The sequence below is a fragment of the Heloderma suspectum genome, chromosome 7 (genome assembly GCF_057233095.1).
Source record: "Heloderma suspectum isolate Gila_16-S chromosome 7, 16-S_ref, whole genome shotgun sequence".
NCBI classification, from domain to species: Eukaryota; Metazoa; Chordata; class Lepidosauria; order Squamata; family Helodermatidae; genus Heloderma; species Heloderma suspectum.
Genome location: NC_139464.1, coordinates 32754241 through 32775809, shown reverse-complemented (window position 1 = coordinate 32775809; position 21569 = coordinate 32754241). Strand labels below are relative to the sequence as shown.

Below are 21569 nucleotides of genomic sequence, written 5' to 3'. Positions count from 1 at the left end.
ATATAATAAATGAAGGAAATGAAACGAATGTGCGCATTATTTTTCATTATTATTATATATTATAATAATAATAATAGTATCACCATCATAATCATCTATATCCATATCCCACCATTTACAAAAAACCACCAGTGCAGTATACAACAATTTAAAACAAACCTTAAAACAATTAGAAGGAAGAACATTAAAAACAATAAAACTACATAATTTGAAAGGCTAAATTAAAGAGATGTGTCTTCACACCCTTTCTAAAAACCAAGAGAATGGGTGTATGCCCCTGCTGTGGGCTGCTAAGGTTTGGAGGTGCCGAGATAATGATAAGCCAGATCCAGGTTTACTTACAAGGAGACTGTAATGAGTACTTACAGCCCACAGGCACACCGAATGGTTGGATCAGACAGCTTCTCTGAACCCAGAGCCAAGGGGTAAAATGGGTTTTATACCATACATGTCAGCAGTGAGGCAGTATGACAGCAGCAAGCGTTAATTAGCATTCATCTAGAACTTTCCCAGCATAGGCTAACAGTACTTGTTCAGAGGGAAAACAATCAGAACTTTCCCAGCACAGCTACCTGTAGCTTGGCATAAACATAACCTCACTTCTCAGGCACATCCTAGGCCCTGATAAGATACTAGCCTTCATTAGCATGGAATATGCTGAGGCCGTGCTATTGACCTTTGACTCATCTCACATGCTCAGAGGCCCACTAGCAAGGAAATCTCACTAATAATGAACCTAAGCAAAGCATTATGGATCTCTAGGTCCCTCTAAAACTACAGGTGACTTGGTTACACTCCTGGGGCCATTACAGTGTGTGTGGGGGGCTAATCGTAGTTTTCAAGGGAGTACATATTCCACAGTTTGGGAACAGCACAGGAGAAAGCCCTTTCAGACGTGCCCAACAAATGGGCCTTTGCAGGCCAGTCCTGCAGATTGTAAGGATGGGTTCAGGGCCGGCCCTACCATTAGGCAAAGTGAAGTCCTTGCCTCAGGCAGCAGATACAGAGGAGAGAGGAAAGGTGGTGAGGTGTTGGAGGACAGAGCTGTGCATGCTGTTCAGCCTGCCCGGTTTCCCTCAGCTAGGTTGCTGCCCTCGGGAGTGTTGCACAAAATGCTAGTTTCACCCCCTGGAGGCTAGTCCAATTTGCCCCAAAGAGGAGAGTCAACTTCAGGCTGGGTCCAACTCGATTTTATTGTTTGCAAACAGTTCGACAAAGGAGCTCACGCTCAAAGCAGAGTCGACCCTGGGCAACCTCCGCGCTACAGTTTTATCACTTAGCTTGCATTCCTCAGCCAGCGTGTTACTTTTGATTGGTTGCCAGCGGTTTGCTTAGCAACCTTATCTTAGGGTTACTGTCTGCTCATTCCAGGCATGCGCAGCTCTTACAGTACTATGTGCTGCTTAAGACACATACAATGGCTTTTAGGTTACATTTTTACTACAATTCCCCCCTCAAAAGGCTTTTCTCAAATTTATACTCTCTTTGGTCCCGCGGTGGACTATGCACTTAAAGGCGCAAACTATTATCGCTGTGGCATTGATGGTTTTCTCTAAACAGCAAGTGAGGCCTGGGACGCCTTTGTTCTAGCTACTAGAATGTTGACAACAAAAACACTTTTTTTTGAACTTTTGGAACTCAGTTTTGTTCTGTTCATCAGGAACCCTTGAAACGAGAGCACCCTCTTTCTGTAGAGCTACTTGAGTCCTTTCAGGGGTTCATAGAATCATAGAATCATAGAATAGTAGGGTTGGAAGGGGCCTACAAGGCCATCGAGTCCAACCCCCTGCTCAGTGCAGGAATCCAAGTCAGAGCATCCCTGACAAATGGCTGTCCAGCCTCGTCTTGAAGGCCTCCAGTGTGGGAGAGCCCACCACCTCCCCAGGTAATTGGTTCCATTGCCGTATTGCTCTGACACTCAGGAAGTTTTTCCTGATGTTCAGTCGGAATCTGGCTTCCTGTAACTTGAGCCCATTATTCCGTGTCCTGCACTCTGGGATGATCAAGAAGAGATCCTGGCCTTCTTCTCTGTGACAACCTTTCAAGTACTTGAAGAGTGCTATCATATCTCCCCTCAGTCTTCTCTTCTCAAGGCTAAACATGCCCAGTTCTTTCAGTCTCTCTTCATAGGGCTTTGTTTCCAGTCCCCTGATCATCTTTGTTGCCCTCCTTTGAACCCTCTCCAGCTTGTCTGCATCCTTCTTAAAGTGTGGTGCCCAGAACTGGACACAGTACTCCAGATGAGGCCTAACCAGTGCTGAGTAGAGGGGAACTAGTACTTCCCGGGATTTGGAAGCGATGCTTCTATGAATGCAGCCCAAAATAGCATTTGCCTTTTTTGCAGCCACATCACACTGTTGGCTCATATTCAGCTTGTGATCGACGACAATTCCAAGATCCTTCTCGCTCGTAGTGTGGTTGAGCCACGTATCCCCCATCTTGTAACTGTGCATTTGGTTTCTTTTTCCTAGGTGCAGAACTTGGCATTTGTCCCTATTAAATGCCATTCTGTTGTTTTCTGCCCAGCACTCCAGTCTATCCAGATCACTTTGAATTTTGTTTCTGTCTTCCAAAGTATTAGCTATCCCTCCCAATTTTGTGTCATCTGCAAATTTGATCAGCATTCCCTGCACCTCCTCCTCCAAGTCATTAATAAAAATGTTGAAGAGCACTGGGCCCAGGACTGAGCCCTGCGGTACCCCACTCGTTACCTCTCCCCAGCTTGAGAAGGTCCCATTGATAAGCACTCTTTGAGTCCGATTCTGTAGCCAACTGTGGATCCACCGGATCGTTGTTTCATCTAGCCCACTTCGAGCTAGTTTGCTCATCAGGATATCATGGGGCACTTTGTCGAAAGCTTTGCTGAAGTCGAGGTATATGATGTCTACAGCATTCCCACGGTCTACAAGGGAGGTGACTTGATCAAAAAATGAGATCAGATTTGTCTGGCAGGACTTGTTTTTGACAAATCCATGTTGGCTTCGAGTAATCACGGCATTGATGTCAAGGTGCTTCCAGATGGATTGCTTTATGATCTGCTCCAGAATTTTCCCAGGGATTGATGTCAGACTGACTGGTCTGTAGTTCCCAGGTTCCTCCTTTTTACCCTTTTTGAAGATAGGGACAACGTTAGCCCTCCTCCAGTCATCTGGCACTTCCCCTGTCCTCCATGATTTCTCAAAGAGAATAGACAGCGGTTCTGAGAGTTCTTCTGCCAGTTCCTTTATGACTCTAGGATGCAGTTCATCTGGCCCTGGAGATTTGAACTCATTCAAAGTAATGAGGTGTTCCTTGACCATATGCCTGTCGATCTCAAGCTGCAATCCTGCCCCTTCAGCCTGTACTTCGCCTTTGCCAGGGGGGTCATAGACCCTCTTTTGGGAGAAGACTGAGCCAAAGTAGGAATTGAGCACCTCTGCCTTTTCTTTGTCCTCTGTTATCATTTTGCCATCCTTATTTAATAGCTGAACAACCATTTCTTTCCTCTGCCTTTTACTATGCACGTAGCTGAAGAAAGCCTTTTTGTTGTTTTTAGCATCCCTCGCTAACCTCACCTCGTTCTCCGCTTTAGCCTTCCTGACGCCATCCCTGCAATTCTGTGCTACCTGCCTGTACTCTTCCTTTGTTACTTGGCCTTCTTTCCACTTCCTATATGTGTCCTTTTTTGTTTTCAGGTCATCCCTAAGCTTTTTGTGAAGCCACATTGGCTTCTTCTGTTGTCTTCCACCTTTTCTTCTTGTTCATTATTCATGGTTCATTATTCCAACGGTGACCTTCAGGTGGGTCAGCTTCCGGTGTGACCCTCTCTGGTGCAGGTGATGCCTTTATTCAGTGTGATGAATCCACTTCTTTTCTTTGGCAACTTTCATAGCAATGGGAGTGGTAAGTAGGATCTGAAACAGACCCTTCTGCTTCTTGGTAGGTGGTTCATCTTTCTAGGACTGGATTAGCACCCAATCGCTGGGATTGAGATTATGCACTGGAGCATCTAAAGGCCAGGATTGGTGCGGTGTCGCAAACCTGTGAAAACAAAACAGACTGCAAAGCAGTAACATAGCCCTGAATCTTAAAACTTTTACTTTTAAATTCACATTTAAGCTATCAGCCATAGGTAATATCCGAGGTGGGCACTTATGGAACGTTTAAAAGGTGTCAATTTAATACTTCCCTTGGGGGTGCACCATACTCGAGTCAAGGTGATTGGCAAGGCCTGTGGCCTTTCAACTTAATCTTTAAACAAATTTTAATGAGCATTGTCTTTAAGGTGCGGTTCATCTTCTCAACTTGACTTATAGATTGAGGTTTCCAAGGGGGGTGTAGCTTCTAGTTAGTTTGTTATGCCTGGGCCACTACTTGCGTCACTTGTCCAACAAAATGGGGCCCCCGATTTGATTCACTCTCTTTAGGTAACAAGAGCTTAGGGATTACTTTTTAACAGGATCTTGGCTACTGTCTGAGCGGTGCAGTCAATTGCTTTTATCATTACTAGCAGGTACCGATAGCCATGAGTCTGGGGCAACTCTGAAAAGTCAATTTGAAATCTCTGAAAAGGATAGTAAGCGCATGGGCGACTTCTCATTTGAGCTGGGGGCTCAAACATCTTTGAATTATTTTTGAGGCACAAAGGGCAGTCAGCCACTGTTCTCAGGTCTTGGTCTAACCTGAAGGAGGTGCTATCTGCCTCGGGCGCACTCAAAATCGGGGTGTTAAAGGGGGATGATCCCTTTATTAACTAACCATAATTTTTGAACTTCTCAATGAGCGGCTTCAAGCCTGCACAGGTGGCTTTTTTCAGAGGATACTGCCTTACGCACACAGGGCTCTCCCTTTTTAAAGAAGATTTTAATTTGTGTTATGCATTTGGTCGGGCAGGGGTTCTGTCTGCCCACACACATGGATAAACATTCTCTAAAATCTCAGTCCCTTTGGCCTCTGACACAATCTTGATTGCTTGAAGGGCCGGCCATTCGATAATTTGAGCCCTGCATTGCTGGCAGCTGTACTACAATCTGATTATCACTGAAGAAGATTTTAGCTTGCAGTTTTGTTAACAAGTCCCGCCCCAAGAGGGCAACCAGGTATGCAGATGAAACTACAAAGGCATGTTCCAGTATGTTATTTCCAGTCTTCGTGAGGAGGGGCTTACACATGGGCAATTTAGTTTGTTTTTTTTCCCCTTTAATTTCTTTTATAGTTACATGCTTTCCACTTTCTCTTGCCGGGGGGCTTCACAGGGATCATAGAAAATGTGGCTCCAGTATCTACTAGGGCTTTACAGTCCTCGCCACCAACCCTTACTTTTACCTTGGGATTCTCCCGAGCGTTTGTTCGTAGGGTGGTGGCCCTTCAGCTAGACTCCCCCCCACTGGAGGACCCTGCCAGCATTTGGCAGCCTTCAGGGTGAGTCTCTTTTCTCTTTTCTTTCAGCTCTGGACAATCTTTCTTCCAATGTCTCTTCTCTCGGCAATACGCACATTTATTGAGCCCCGGTCGGCCCTTTCCTTTTCTGCCCCCCCCCCCCTCTGGTCGCTTCTGTGCTCTCAAGCTGCTGTTTATATCTCCGCCCATGGTGGCTGCCAGCATTGCCTTTTCCTTTTTCCAGGAATGGCACTTTTTTATGTGCTCTCATGTGCACCATAGCTCTAAAAACTTCATGATCTGGGGTCTGATAAGGCTAAAGCAGGCGGTGATATTAAGGCTTGCTTCAATTTAAGAAAAGCCTTTTTTATTTTAATTGTCCACTTCTAGTGGGTAATATTTTTGTTAAAGCTTCATACGGGGGCTTCACCCCTTTTTATGGCTACTATAGCCTCCCTCTTGTAACAGGCACACTTATCTTTTGGCTTGCCTGTTCTGCAAATCATGTTTCAAATTCTCTGTGCCATGCACCAGTTTTAACTCTTTGTTTTCTCTGCAAGTTAGGCTGTTTGCCATTGCTTCGACAGAGACTCGCTTGCTTAGATCTTCTTACTAATCTCAACGACACACATTTGGGATAAGCTTTCTTTCTTTTTTTTTTAAGCCTTTTTGTCTGCTACTTTCTTCTGCCTTCTTTTATACCTTTTTCATATCATTAAAATCTAACACCATGACTGGAAAACATTTGTTTTGTATAGTAGGGCATGGTGGAGCAGATCTAACCATTATACTGCTCCTCTGACTGCATGGTCAGGGCCCATCAAAATCAAGGGAAGGGCGTTCTCATATGTGGAAAGAGTTCCAAGCCACCATTTTTGCATCGGCAACTCCACACTGCATGAGTTTTGGCAGAGTGTCAGGTTTGCCTCTGAGCAAATGGAACGTCAGAACAGTTCAGATTTTGAGAAAGAGCTGGAACACATGGGGCAGGAACTTTCTTAGTCTTCAGAAACACAGCTGGGCTTAGAAGTATCACGGGATAGTGGGGGACTCTCTCTCTCTCACCTCTTAAGTTAAGAGAATTTGCTGCCCCCCTTTTTAAAGGGAAACTAACTTTCGTAGTTTCTCTTTGAAGTTTTTGAAGGCTGTTTCCTTTGTAGTCTATGAATCTCTAGAAATTTGTATCTGTATGCTTCATTAGGGTAAATGAAATCAAAGCCTTGGAAATCATAGAATCATAGAATAGTAGGGTTGGAAGGGGCTTACAAGGCCATCGAGTCCAACCCCTTGCCCAGTGCAGGAATCTAAATCAGAGCATCCCTGACAGATGGCTGTCCAGCCTCGTCTTGAATGCCTCCAGGGTGGGAGAGCCCACCACCTCCCCAGGTAATTGGTTCCGTTGTCGTATTGCTCTAACAGTTAGGACGTTTCTCCTGATGTTCAGCTGGAATCCAGCTTCCTGTCACTTGAGCCCATTATTCCGTGTCCTGCACTCTGGGATGATTGAGAAGAGATCCTGGCCTTCCTCTCTGGGACAACCTTTTAAGTACTTGAAGAGTGCTATCAGATCTCCTCTCAGTCTTCTCTTCTCAAGGCTAAATATACCCAGTTCTTTCAGTCAAATGCAGCTTTTTATCTGAGTGTTGAAATCACAAATCAAACTGTACACTGAGCTGATCACAAACAAACACACAATCTACAACAACGGGAGTTTAAGGCTATGACAAGCCTCACAGTACTTTTCATGCCAAGTCTTTAACTGTCTAAAGTTCCAGTCCATGTGCAGAGTGCCTCTAACAAAGAAGGCTTTGGGCCATAAAGAAGGGATGTTTTTAACAAAAGCTCTGTGTCTCTTCATCAGTTCGAATGGGGAAGGTGTAACCTTACACCTCTTCTAGATTCCTCCACAGATAAGAACAGAGCAGTGCTGCTCAGCTTTCCAGCTGTGATGCTTTTCTTGTTTGTTTGTTTTTTTTGCAAATCTCACTCTTTTGTCAGGTCCTCACAGACACCTTCCAGCCTCTCTGCTTGCTAAGGCTAAACCAGCCACGGCGAAGGGGGGTTAGGCAAGTCCCCCTTGGCTCTGCTCTGAGCAGGCTGACAGAGATAAGCTTACACAGACCCTGATATTTTAAGAACTTGCTCTGTCTTTGTTTCTTGATTTTGCCACAGTCTTTAAGTCGTCAAACAAATCTCTTTCTTCAGAAGTTGCAACTTTTTTAACTGCTTTTGCTTCTTCTAACAAACTTGGATACGGTGGCAGACAAACTGTCTCTGGAGGGCCCCCTCCCTCCCCCAACAACCTCTCCTCCCAACCTAACAGACCGAATCAGACCGGGGGGAGCTCAGGGCACCTTGGGCAGGGTCTCCCAGTCTTCAAGCTCCTTCTGTGGGGCTTGAATCAGGGAGAACAGGGGCTTTGGGCTTCACCTCGGAGCATACCATCATGACTTTACAATACTGAACTTTATATTCAACCTTTTCTCGCCTTCAGTGGATTTTGGTTGGCACTCATCCAAATGCTGATAACCTCACCTTCCCTGAGGCAAATTTATCTCTTACTACTTGATTCAGACACCACCCGGGGTCTCTTGCCCCTGTGGTCCTTTGCCAGTAACACATTTACACATTTACACTTCTGTAACTAAGGGGGATTCTTTCCGCACCAATTCAACCAACCATCAATATAGGCGAATTGATCCCATTGCCCATTATTCACCACATTTTTATATACAGCATTTACAAGATTTACACCAAAGGATCCTATGTCTGGCCAACTAATTCCAAATGCTGGCCATTCCAATTGACAGAGTGTAACCAGCTTGCCTTTCGACATCTTAGTACACGGAGTCTGACAAACCTCAGACGCTTGACTTTGCTAAAGTTCTTTAGCATGCATCCCAAGGGAGTGGCAGAGCTTTCTAAATGGGAGCTACCCGCCCCCATTGTGCCTACCTCTATTTGAAACCATACACGGAGCCTGACAAACCTCCGACACTTACACGGAGTCTGACAAACCTCAGACGTTTACACAGAGTCTGACAAACCTCAGACGCTCCGAAGGCAACTCAAACAGAAAGACAGAAGGGAAATCAAGTACTTACTCTGCCCAACACCCTAGTGCCGTCTCTTCAGACCCATTCAGCCTGGTTGACTCAATCAATGGAGTCCACGCCTTTAACCTCCTGGGTGTCCCGACCCCCGTTCTCTGGTGCCGTGGCAGACCTCAAAGGCGGTCCGGCGCGCCCCACAGGCACCTTTGCCGGTTCTGTCGTTTGACCCCAGGGTGGTCCAAGGGACTCTTGACTGGCTCGCCAGTTTGTTGCACAAAATGCTAGTTTCGCCCCCTGGAGGCTAGTCCAATTTGCCCCAAAGAGGAGAGTCAACTTCAGGCTGGGTCCAACTTGATTTTATTGTTTGCAAACAGTTCGACAAAGGATCTCACGCTCAAAGCAGAGTCGACCCTGGGCAACCTCCGCGCTACAGTTTTATCACTTAGCTTGCATTCCTCAGCCAGCGTGTTACTTTTGATTGGTTGCCAGCGGTTTGCTTAGCAACCTTATCTTAGGGTTACTGTCTGCTCATTCCAGGCATGCGCAGCTCTTACAGTACTATGTGCTGCTTAAGACACATACAATGGCTTTTAGGTTACATTTTTACTACAGGAGTGATGAAGGATGCTATCGATTGCCAGGGTTGAATTAAATTTCCCCTGTGAGTCCAGTCCAGTTGGCTTCTGTACATGGAATGGGGGGGGGGATCTTGTCCTTTGCTTCAGGCAGCAAAATAACTTGGGCCAGCCTTGGCCATATCCAACGTTTCACATGCACCAGCGGAACCCACCACTAGCTAGTGCTTCGTAAAGTAACCAGAAACAAGCCAAGATGTTTGTTTCTGAAACAAGTTATAATGGAGCTTGCAGAAGGGAGCTCTGCTGACCTGTCCTGTTCCAGATACTAGCATTTCGGCTCATTTCTGGGGTTGCTCTAGGAAGCGCTAGCTTTCTATTGCGCTGATGGTGGTTCCCACTGGTGCAACATCATCAGCAAAGGGACACCGACAGCACTGGATACTGCCCAGAAATTAGACTGGGAATGAGATAAGAGTGATTAGTACATGGAAGGTGGGGGCGCCGTCTTGTCCTTTGCTTCAGGCAGCAAAATATCCTGGGCCATCCTTGGACAGGTGCATAACAAGACAGGCAGCGCCTTACATAAGAGCGACTCCCATCTTATTGTTTCATGACCCACAATTCCATAAGGGTCATCTGATGGTGGCAGACTCATGAGTTTGGACAGGTCTGCCCCAATCATATAGAAAAGGGAGAAGCCTATCTTGTACAGCAACAGGGATGTGAATGAGGAGTGCACCCCCCCATCCAACTTACTTCCTCCTACGGTCAGTCCCTCTGAGTGTTTTTCTCCTGACCTGTGGTGCCAGAAGTGTGCTTAGCTGTGAGAAAAGCACTGAGGGGCAAGGGCTGCAGAGAGATAAATTGTGGGTGTACTCAGCTGCTGTTAAAATCTGAGCCTATCCTATTTTATACTGAGTGGGGCAGATCCATATTTTTAAATGCATGTGTGCTACAGTCATTTCTACTTCGGTCCTAAGCCGTGGAAGGTTCCAGGGCTACTTTTTTACATGCGGAATTTCCTTGTAAGAAGTGAGCACTAGAGAATTCTAGTGGCTTTTTCATACAAACATGTTGCTTCCTGAATCAAAGGACAACATGGTGCCTTCCTCCACCCCTTGGATTCCATACAAAAGCTGACCAGACTGTCAGTCAGCGGAGGCTGGTGGCTCCCATTTCAGTGGGGCTGTGAATCCATTTTGGGGCTCAGTCAGAACCTGCCAGAACTCTAAGGGAGCTATCCAAGGTGCCAAACCCATTTTGGGGATAGGGTTCAGAACTTTGGACAGCTCCTTTAGAGTTCTGGCTGGCTCTGACTGAAACTCAGAATTGATTCACAGCCCCACTGAAATGGGAGCCACCAGCCTCTGCTGCTGTCAGCTGAATCTTATTTCAACGCTGATGACAGGATAGCATTCTCCGCTCCAACTGAGGGCAGCAGGATAGCTTAGTGAGAGCAGAGTAAGCCACGTGGCGCAAGTAGCCGCCTTCAGAGACATTTTTGGCAGAAAAGTAGGATACACATTTAATTAATTAATCACAGCTCTATCCATTCTACACTTCCCAGCAATCTGCTGCCTGAAGCAGCCACCTCGCGTGCTTGCTTGCTTACTTACATATTTATTTATTAAATTTATTAATCGCCCATCTGGCTGGTCACCCAGCCACTTTGGGTGATGTACAATAATAAAAACAGTTTAGAACAATAAAATTCTACATTAAAAGCATCATATTTCTAAAATACCCTAACCTACCTCAAATGCCTACCTGAACCACGTTTTTAATGCGTGGCGGAAGCTCATTAAAGAGGGGGCATGGCGGAGTTCCCTAGGGAGGGAGTTCCACAGAATGGGGGCCACCACAGAGAAGGCCCTCTCCCTCGTCCTCACCAGTCTTAACTGTCCTGGCTGATGGGACAGAGAGAAGGCCATCCGAGGCTGATCTTGTTAAGTGGCCTGTCTGGTGTTGCTGGAGGCGCTCCTTGAGCTTACCTCATGGTAGTGCCGGCCCTGCTGCATGCACATATGTTATTACACCCTCGCACTCCAGTTCTCCAAGCGGCAGAATGCCGATGGTGCCAGTAACTTTCCCAGGGCCGGGTTTCTTTGGATAGAGGTCACTGGGGGCTTGCAGCGTTCTGTAATGTGTGTGTTTTTTTAAACAAAGATACAGGTTGCACATGAGTGCACCTTCACAGCTCTAAAACTCCAACAGATATGGCTCCCACACTAGGTTTCTCAGGGGCGGGGCTGGCACCCTAAAGAGGGCTCTAGAGTCCCAACTAAGGTCTCTGAGCTCCCAGCCTGACCCTGTCCTAGGCCCCATCTACATGGGGCTTTTACTCCAGGTCTACTCCACCCCCAGGTCAATAGTGTTAGATGGCTGGATGTGCCTGAACTGGTCTGATCTCAGAAGCTAAGCAGGGTCAGCCCTGGTTAGTACTTGGATGGGAGACTGCCTGGGAATCAGGCTTCCTGCATTGAGCCGGGGGCTGGACTCGATGGTCTTGTAGGCCCCTTCCAGCCTTATGATTCTGTGATGCATGCTGTACTCCGTAGCTAGCCTGGCATTTCTTGCCCTACATCCAGATTTTTTTCAAATGCATTTTGTGTCGGATTTTCCTGTCACAGCAGCTTCGGGGCTGTTTGGGAGCCTGTGTGATGTCAGCTGGCTTTGGCTTGGGCTGGTGGAAACAACGCTGATTGGTGGAAGGGAAAGTTGCATGGTGAGAGCAGAGGGGTAAACATGTCTACCCAGAACTAACTCATTGCCTTCCGTTCCATTTTGCTAAGTACAGGAGCAACCCAGCTGCTTTGAAACTGCGCAGCTGTGAACGTGGGCTGAGTCACTGCCTCTCACTTTAAAAAGTCATTGAGCTTGGGAGCGGGGCGGGGCGGGGCGGGGCGGGGCGGGGGAGCTAGCCCCGCTGTTTTGAAACTGCACAGCTAGGAAGGAGTGCACTGAAGCAACGGGGGACACCTGTTGATTCAAAGCTGCGTAGCTAAGAAGGGTGGATGCCAGGGAGGATGATTTTCATGAATGTGCACACAGAAGCACTACATTGAGCCTGTGTGTGTGTGTGTGTCTGTGTGGTGGGGAGCCTGTTGATTGGGCAATTCATATACATCAAAGACAACGTGCTCTCCCTCCTTTCCAGTCGCTCTCCCTCCTTTCCAGCTCTGCACTCTGCTCTCAGCACCTCTTGCACTCCTGCTCATTCTGCTCAGTCTCCCGGCAGTGGCAGCTGCCTCCTTGCCCACCCGCCTCATAAATGTGTGTGTGTGTGTGAGGGGTATGTGGGGTTTGTCATGAATGCCTGCTCATTAGCAAGTCCTCCATTGCACTTCCGTTGAACACGCGAAGGAGGGGCAGCAAGGCTCCGCCCATTGGCTGCCCCTCACCTACGCAACTGCTGACATTCATTTCTACTTGCGGTGGGACTCACTCACCCCACCCCAACTAATGCGGCTTCAGTTCCCATTTACCCCGCAAAAGCGGAGGAATGCAGCACTGCGTGTACCGCGGAAAGCGCTAATTCGATTCTATGACAATGCAGATTTTGCCCAAATCATTCACAAAGACTTTAGATTGGCCCCCAGTCTCCCAGAAGTACAAGTCAGTCAAGCTGCTTCCTTTGTTCTTACCTCAGGCTCAATTAGCACATTCCTCAGGGGAATGGGGAGAGTGGATTCCCATTCAGAATTTTGTTTAAGGATCAGTTGTCCAGGCCAAACCTGTCCAGCAGGTTTGACCAACTTTCATCAGTTGATGCCTTCCTTGTCACAGGGTTGGGAGCAGCCTCCAGGCGATAATCCAGACCAGGGATGCAGAATCTAGGATGCCAATCCAGGCTCCTGGCATTCCCCAGAAGGGCATGCCCCCTTCCTCTGTCCCCAACCACTGATCTTTCAGTAGTTTCCCAGCTTTTGTGAAGTGTTCTCCCCATTCTAAAAAGCTGAAATGCCTCTCCTAGTTACTGGCAGAGCTTTAAGAGCTTTAAGCACAATATGCTGGTAATTTTTGGTATTTTGCCCCCCTCCCCTTTTGCCTCCGCAGTCCCCCTATGCCTTTGGTTTCATCCACCACTGGAAGTGGAATTTGGCACTTGGGCTGAAAGAGGTTTGTCACCCCTGATCCAGACTAACCCCAAATCACCCCTCTCTCTCTCTGTATGTATATACACACACATGTATACACACGTGTGTGTATGTGTGTGTGTGTGTGTGAGAGAGAGAGAGAGAGAGAGAGAGAATGTGTACAGCTTGAACAGGTGGGAAGCAAGTAGGAAAACTCTGCTAGCCCCAACACCCCTTATTTTAAAAAAGAATCCAGCTAGAAACCTCTTACTCAGCTAGTTCTACAATCTCAAACAGTTTTCTTTATCTCTGGCCAAATTCAGGCTATTATTCCTGCCGGCAGGGGTGGCTTCAGATCCCTTCCAGAACTCTTTTTGCAATGTTTTATTAAATACCAGCCTGGTGGATTATTAGTCACAGTTAAGGGAGTACAGCACTTTTTACTTTCGACTAGCGGGCCACACAGCGATCTTGCAGGAGCGGGTGAGTGCTTCCTTTGGCATGGCCCACCATTCCATCCTATATTCATATGACAATGAAGGTAGCATGCTTCTGTTTGGTTTGCTTGCAGGCTTTCTGGAGAGTGAAATGGGAGATGATATTCTTCTTCTTAATCCTGGGAAATATCCAGAGACTCCACTGCCTCGAGAAATGATTGACCTAGAGGTAAGGGTTTCCGGACTTCCTGCATGCCTGTGCTGGCGATGAACAGCTTGAAGGAGGGAGAGGCTGTTGCCTTCTTGCCATGCTTGCGGCTTCCAGGAGGACTTGAATGTGACATTGACCCATGAGCTTAGGACAGGGGTGAAGGACCTCAGGCCCATGGGCCAAATCTGGCCCACCTGGGGGTCAAATACAGCCCCCTGGGGTTCCCCAGATGGCCATACCTCCTTATCCTCAACTACCGATGGTTTGGTGGTTTCCCAATTTTTGCACACTCCCCCCCTGCCTCTAAGAGGTTGAAACGCCGCTCTCCTTAGGCTTAGCTACTGGCAGGAAGAGCTTGAAACTACAATAAATGGTGTTTTGGTCCCGCCCCTTTTGACTTTGGCCCTGCCCACCACTGGAACACAGCTCCCAAGAGCTTCTCCAAAATTGAATTTGGAGCATCTCGACACCAGCCTAAAATCCCGCATTTAAAAGGGGGCTTTCTGCTTCCGTTTTAAATGCAGGATCACAATGGACTCCCTTTGCACGTGCTTCCTTTCCCTCCTCCCTTTCCCCCTCCTTCTCCCCCTTATCTGAGTCTCCCATATGTTTCACTGATCTCGCTCCTCTTCTTGCGGCTTTTCCTTTTTCACGGAGGAAACTCAAGCAGAACACAAGCGGGGTGATTTGATACCTCATTATCTCTGATCTTTAAAAAAAAAACGGAATAAAAGTCATTTAGTGCAGGAGACGCCCTGGAGGTTCATGACGTCATCTAAAGGGCCTGCAAACTTCCATGAGTGAGCAATCTCAATAGCCGGATAAAAGCTCTTTGTGAAGAAGCCCTTGGTGCTTAGCCTGAAATTCACCTGCCTTAGGAAACCCATATGCTTCTTGTTAGACAAGCATTGCAGGTAGCTATGGTGATCCATTAGGGGAAAAATGGAATGGAATAGCAGGGTAATGCCTTTCCTAGGACTAGTAATAAACAGGTTGACCTGATGAAGAATGTTGATGAACTCAAGTGCTTACTCAGTTCTTTGTCAGCTTTTTGTTGGTCCTAGTAAAAGTATTACCCTTCTGTTACACGTTCTTCTTGGATGACAAAGGAATACATTCAGGTAGGCTTATGTGGCTTTCAGTGGAAAGAACGCAAGAGGAGCCCTGGTGGATCAGACTAAAGGCCTAACCAGCTAGCATCCTGTTTCCAACAGCGGGCTGCCAGGAAGCCTGAATATGGCTGGAAAGCAATAACCCCCTGCTATTGCTCCGTAGTGATTGGTATTCAGTGGCAATGCTGCCTATGAACATGGAGTTCCATATAGCCATGGATAGATTGATCCACCACTGACAGATTGATCCCCCTTTAAAGCCACCCAAGCTCATGACTGTCACCACCTCCCACAGCTGTGCATTTCATAAATTAATGACGCCCTGTGTCAAGAGGTACTTCCTGTTCTCTGTCCTGACTCTGTTGCCGGTCAGTTTTGTCAGATGCTCCTGAGGGCCAGACTACACCTACATCCGTAGCACATAGCTACGTATCTTGTTTTTCCTTAAATTACAGGTGCTGAACCTCTAAAGGTTTAATGTTTTTCTTAGCAAAGTGAACCTGAAAATAATTTGTGCTTTCTGTTAGCAGTAGTTAGGCCTTCTCCCTCAGTTCTGTCAGCAGAAAATTATGCTCTGTTTGTTCTCTTAAGTTTGATATAAAATAAGAAAACGAAGAAAAAGATAGAGGGCTCGCCAGAGTCGACTTCGTCAAAGAAGCTGTTCTGCTGTTTCTGGTCTGTTACAACAGTCATGCATAGGGTGTGTGTGTGTGTGTGTTCGTGATTCGTACTGGAAAGGTAGTGCACAGTGAGGCGAAGCTTTTCACTCCCTTGCTGTGGTCGGCATAAACCGTGGACCGGCCACCCCCCACCCTGCCCCATGTGTGTGGCTAGGAGACTTAGACATTTTTCCTGAAGGCTCTGAGCTGCATGGGGTAAGGCGGGGGAAAGATTTTGTTCTGATTGCAGTAGGGAAGTAAAGCTATAAGAACATAAGAGCCCTGCTGGATCAGACCAAGGGTCCATCTAGTCCAGCATTCTGGAGTGAAACAGCACCCTCCTGTTCATGTTCCCCAGCAACTGGTGTGCATTGGCTCACTGCCACTGATACTGGAGGTAGCACATAGCCATCAGGACCAGTCGCCATTGATAGCCTTCTCCTCCAGGAATTTGTCTAACCCCCTTTTAAAGCCATCAAGGTTGGTGGCCATCACTACATCCTGTGATAGCGAATTCCATCATTTAACTATGTGCTGTGTGAAGAAGTTCTTCCTTTTATCTGTTCTGAATCATATGAGCCTCCACGCATGAACATGCGCGCACGCATGCACACACAGTTATTTAAGGTAAAACAAGTTACATCAGGGGTCCACAACTTGGCTCCCACAAAGCTCTCCCTTCCCTGCCCTCTTAAAAAAAATGTTTTCATTAAAACCTAGGAAAATGTTATAGCAGTCTTCTGTCTCTCCTTTTCTGACCTCTAGCCTTGCTCTTCCTCTTCCCTCTACCCCTTTGCCTTGCTGTTTCCCCCTCCCTCCCAGCTGCTAGCCTCAGTATTCCTTTTCCCCTGCCCTTCTTTAGCTGACATTTGACTAGCCAGGCCTCCACAGCAGCCATTATGTGACTAGCCACATTCTCCGTGGGAGCCATTTTGTGGTGGTGCCCACAGCAGTTTCTCAAATTCCCAAATGTGCCCATGGGTCCAAAAAGGTTGAGTTACATAGATGTATACTATGTATTAAGTGAATCTCTAGTTTAGCCCTAAATTCTAGCACAACAAGGGAGGGAGAAAAGTGTTTCTTTGACTAATTTCTTTATGCACCCTGCTTAAAGGTAGAAGGACAGGAATGTGTGAAATTGTGGGAATTCCCACTGTGTTCAATGGTTTTTACTCCCTAGTGCGGAGGGGCAGAACCTCTTTCAGCCCAGGGGCCAAATTCCATTTTGGAGAAGCTTTCTGAACCCTAAAAGAGCCTTAGGGCTTCTTCACATGGAGCTTTTATCCTGCGATTGAGGTTGCTCACTCACAGAAGTTTGCAGGCCCTTTAGATGACATCGTGAACCTCCAGGCTATCTCCTGCACTAAATGAGCTTTATTTCATTTTTATAAAGATCGGAGATAATGAGGTATCAAATTAGCCCACTCATGTTCAGCTTGAGTTTCCTCCATGAAAAAGGAAAAACTGCGAGAAAAGAAGCCAGATAGTGAAACATATGGAAGACTCTGATAAGGGGGAGAAGGAGGGGGAAAGGGGAGGGGGAAAAGGAAGCACGTGTAAAGGGAGTCCACTGTTATCCTGCATTTAAAATGGGAACAGAAAGCCCCGTTTTAAATGCGGGAGTTTAGGCTGGTGTAGAGATGCTTTTAGGTATGAGAGGTGTAAGAAACTCATCATCATCATTCACCGTTTCACTTAAAGCAAACTAAAGATGATTTCTCATGTTTACTGTTACTTATTTTACTATCAGTGCATCATTTTTGTAATTCATGAATCATTCATTCTCAGAAACAGCACTGAGATTTTAATATTCCCCACAAGATTGACTAACACGCTGAGAGACATATTTATTTTGAAATGTTTGCAACGTAATAATCCATCTTCGTAGTAATCTGTTTTTGTCAGCAGCGAGGTGCATGAAGGAATAATTGGACATGGCTTTGTTTTGCTCTGGCTATGAACAGGCAGTTTTGGAGAAACTGGAAGGGGAGCTGCAAGAGGCCAACCAGAACCTGCAGGCATTGAGGCAGAACTTTCTAGAACTCACTGAACTAAAACATCTCCTGAAGAAAACCCAGGACTTCTTTGAGGTGATGTAATCTTGGAATATGCTGCCAGTTTTTTGGAATATCCTTTCAGTTTAGCTCAAGGTCAAACTGTATGTGAACAGTGCCCAAGCATAATTTCCTTGGGTATGATACAAACTTGTAACAAAGAGGCCTAACGCTTTTAGAGCCCAATCCTATGACTCCCACCGTTGATGCTCATAAGCCTCCGAACTTAGAGGCTTATGAGCATCCAGTGCAGAGTGGGAGGAGCAGTGCAGGTGATTGTTGCTTCTGCCACTGCTCCCGCTCTGCATTTTCACTAGACAGGCTTTTTTGCCCATCTAGCTGTGGTGTTCCAGAGTGGGAGGGAAGAAAGCTGGAGAGGCTGCAGGATAGCTTGTATCCCGGCCTCTCCAGTCTCCTCCCTTCCCTGCTCACTGGAACGCCGCCTTTACCCCCAGCCTTGGAGAGGCAGCTATTGTGGTTCTTTCCGTGCTGGCTGCAAGGGGGAGGGGGGGTGCAGTGTGGATTCCTGGATCACAGGCTGGAGTGCTGCCTCGACCTCGGATCCAGGAATGCAAAGTGTCCAGTGGCCCCACAGATGCTGCCTAGGGGCCATAGGATTGCTTCCCCTCACATATATTCTGAGGCCTGTAAATCCTATCAGCTGCACTGGCTCCCACTGTCCCTGGGATCTTGGTGTACCTGATTATTATGGTGCTTGTCCCTCCCTCCTGTTGCCAGTCAACTACTACACCCAGTTGGCCCCTCCCATCTATACTCAGAAAATGCTTACAGGAATTAAGAGTCAAATGATTAATCGCATAGCTTAGCAACTATATCTGTGTTTTTAACAAATTAAAAACTAGGCGCAAAGGCGCAATTTTTGTCCGGACAGCAGTGTACCGAGGCAGGGTGTGTGTGTGCTAACCATTCCCACTGAAGCTGACAAAAATTGACTGTGCCCCCATGGCAATTCGCATTAGGGAGAAAGTTCCCACAGTCTTTTTCCTGAAACTAATTGTCTTGCTGGGGGGTGATTTTTGTGGGGATTGTGGCTTCCTGACAAAACCTTCCCTTTCTGCACACCACAGCTAATAGTCCCCCCAAGACTGTTTGGGGGGCTGTGGTGAACCTCATTCTGCTGGGAAACAAGGCCCACACTCTCCAAACAAGGATTGCTGGGATTTCAGTGGTGTGGCAACAACAGCGGTGGCGGCAATTGGGGGGCGCTGTGGTAGCCCACTCCTGCTCTAGGCCATCCAATACCTCACAGAACTACAATTCCCAAGGTTTCCTGTGAAGAGCAAATGTCTACTAAACCAGTTTACGGGCACAGTGCTGGGTCATACTGGGAGCTGTAGGCCTTTTTTTCTGTCTAAACATGCATAGGATTGTGCCTTAAGCCTGCAATTTAGCTATGGCCTAAAACAACGTGACTGAGAGCAGCATTAGCAGCAGTGAGACGTGACAACCACTTTATGCTCTGCTGATTTTCTAAACAGACCTGTAAGATAAATATTATTCCTGCTTTCAGACTGAAACTAATTTGCCTGATGATTTCTTCAGTGAAGACACCTCGGGCTTGTTGGAATTAAGAAGTACTCCTGCAGCAGTTGCTGCAAAACTGGGGTTAGCATTATTCTTGTTGATTTATTTTCATGAAGGAAGCTTCCTCCCACCCCCCATCCCCTGAGAGCACATAGTTCACTGCAGGCATCTTTGAACATCTCATTGAAATCAATGGCAGATCCTTCTGGCTTGGCTCAGAAATGATAGAGAAGATCTTCCTTTGGTTATCTAGCTTAATTCTTCCTCTTCCTTCTAGGGTGTCCATCTGAATCACAGACTCAGCCTCGTTCTATAGCCATGCCCTTTCTCCAGGGGACCATGGGAATTGTAATTCTGTGTGGAAGCCTTGGGGTCTCTAACAGAGAAGTTGTGGCACCCACACCAAACTATAATTCCCAGGATTCTTTGGGGGAAGCCATGCCAGTTAACCTGGTATAAAACCCATATAACAAATTTATCATATAGCACACTGAATCATCAAGTTGCCCAAGAAGGGGAGATAAAGCAAAACACACACATCCTAAACGCTACCACATTTTTGCCCCAAAGAACCTGAAATTCTCTGCTCTAAAAAAGTTATGGAAAACAAAGGTGAATAAATTTTATTCTGAATATTTTTTTTCTGCTTCCATGGCTCAGATTTTCAAACAATTGGAAAGCAACTGATATAAAACCAATATAGGTTTGTAGTGAAAATATAGCCTCTACCGAATTAGCAAATTGCCTCAGAAATAGGATTAAAGCGTGGCCAGGGGGTGTTACACTTCTTTGTTAGTTTTTAAATTGAGCACTCTGCACCTTCTAAACGGCAAACACCTTGGGGAGGCATCTCACTCTGTAGTATACCATCCCTATTACACAGTTCTGCTGGCCTGACACCTGTGTTTTCAACCCTTCAATTGGAGATTAAATGTAGTGATGGCTACCAACTTGGATGACTTTAAAAGCGAATGAGATCAGTTCATTCAAAGGCTGTCGATGGTTACTAGCCATGAGGGCTGTGTATTGCCTCCAGTATCAGAGATGCTATTGCACTCATGTCCTACTTGTGGGCTTCCCACTGAGGCATCTGATTGGCCACTGTGGGGACAGAAACTGGGCTAGATAGGTCTTTGGTCTGATCTAGCATGTCTCTTTTTATGTTCTTAGGAGGAGGAATGGTAATTTTGCACTTTGAGCCATTTCTCCTTTCCCCAATGATTCATTCACTTATTCATTTCATTTATATCCCTCCTTTTTTTCTCCTTAAGGAACCCAAGGCAGCGTACATTATCCACCTCCTTCTCCATTTTATCCTCACAACAACAACCCTGTGAGGTGGGTTGGGCTGAGAGTCTGTGACTGGCCTAAAGTCACCCAGTGAGCTTCCGTGGCCGAGTGGGGCTAGAACCCAGATCTCCCGACTCCCAGTCCAACACTCTAGCCACTACACCACACTGGCTCTCAATGATAGCAATTAACCAGTAATTTAAGCAGTAGACTTGTAATTTATCTGTTGTTGTTGTTGTTGTTCCACAGATTCATAGCTGGTGTGATAAAAAGGGAAAGGTTGGTACCTTTTGAACGTTTGCTGTGGAGAGCCTGCCGGGGAAACATCTATCTGAGGTTCAGTGAAATGGATACACTCCTGGAAGATCCTATCACAGTAGGTGTAGATGGGTTTTTAATTTTATCACTCCTAGTATTGTGTTTGGTATACAATGCTATTGAATTGCTAGTGTAGCGTTTGGCTGGGCTGCATGAGTATTTTAACATTCTACTTATATTGCATTTATTTTCTCCAGAAAGAAGAAATGAAAAAGAATGTGTTCATTATCTTCTATCAAGGGGAGCAGCTCAGACAGAAAATCAAAAAGATTTGTGAAGGGTAAAAAAAAAAAAAAAAGAGCTGTTGAGAAAACAGCATTTTGATGCAAACAGATGAAGTGTTTTATCAGTTGTGATCAACGGTGTTTGGAACACAAGTCAGCGTCCTGTGCGGACTGACGTTCGAATCTTATCTATGCAGGTGGGGTGAAGACTGTGTCAACCTACCCCATACCCTACAATATGTTCACCCCATTCCTGCCTGTCATTTGTGTGTTGACCTTTGGCCCTTGATTTTGTGGCATGCAGATGGAGTGGATAGGCCTACACACATTGGTCTGTACATATGTAGGCCTCTGTGCAAACATGGGAGCTGTGGGACTTTATTCTCTCTGACCATGCATAGGATTCCTCCCTAAGTTAGTCACTTTTAGTTCCCATTGAAATCAGTGGGACGTAAGTCAGTTGTGGCTAATGTTTCACACTGGTCTCAGTGCGACGTCATCTGGATCCAACCCAACAAGTCCAATGTGCAAATATCAGGCAGGGGCAACTGCTGGCACAATCCAGATTGCCCACCCTGTGTAGCATTTAAACCTCTGCATACAGGCCGGCTAGCGTCTCTTGGCTTTCTTTTCATTACCTGCCTTGCAGTTGTT

At 46.5% G+C, this 21569-nt stretch overlaps 1 protein-coding gene across 4 annotated transcripts in view; it reads left to right on the top strand.

The window, feature by feature from the left end:
- The window catches only part of ATP6V0A4 (ATPase H+ transporting V0 subunit a4), a 72619-nt gene that overhangs the window by 5142 nt on the left and 45908 nt on the right, over positions 1-21569 (top strand). For all 4 annotated transcript variants that reach the window (XM_084809547.1, XM_084809549.1, XM_084809548.1 and 1 more), the window contains 5 exons: positions 13637-13731; positions 17449-17574; positions 19070-19164; positions 20623-20749; positions 20889-20971. In XM_084809547.1, the coding sequence (XP_084665673.1) occupies positions 13637-13731; positions 17449-17574; positions 19070-19164; positions 20623-20749; positions 20889-20971 (526 nt within the window). The remainder of the gene's footprint in view (positions 1-13636; positions 13732-17448; positions 17575-19069; positions 19165-20622; positions 20750-20888; positions 20972-21569) is intronic.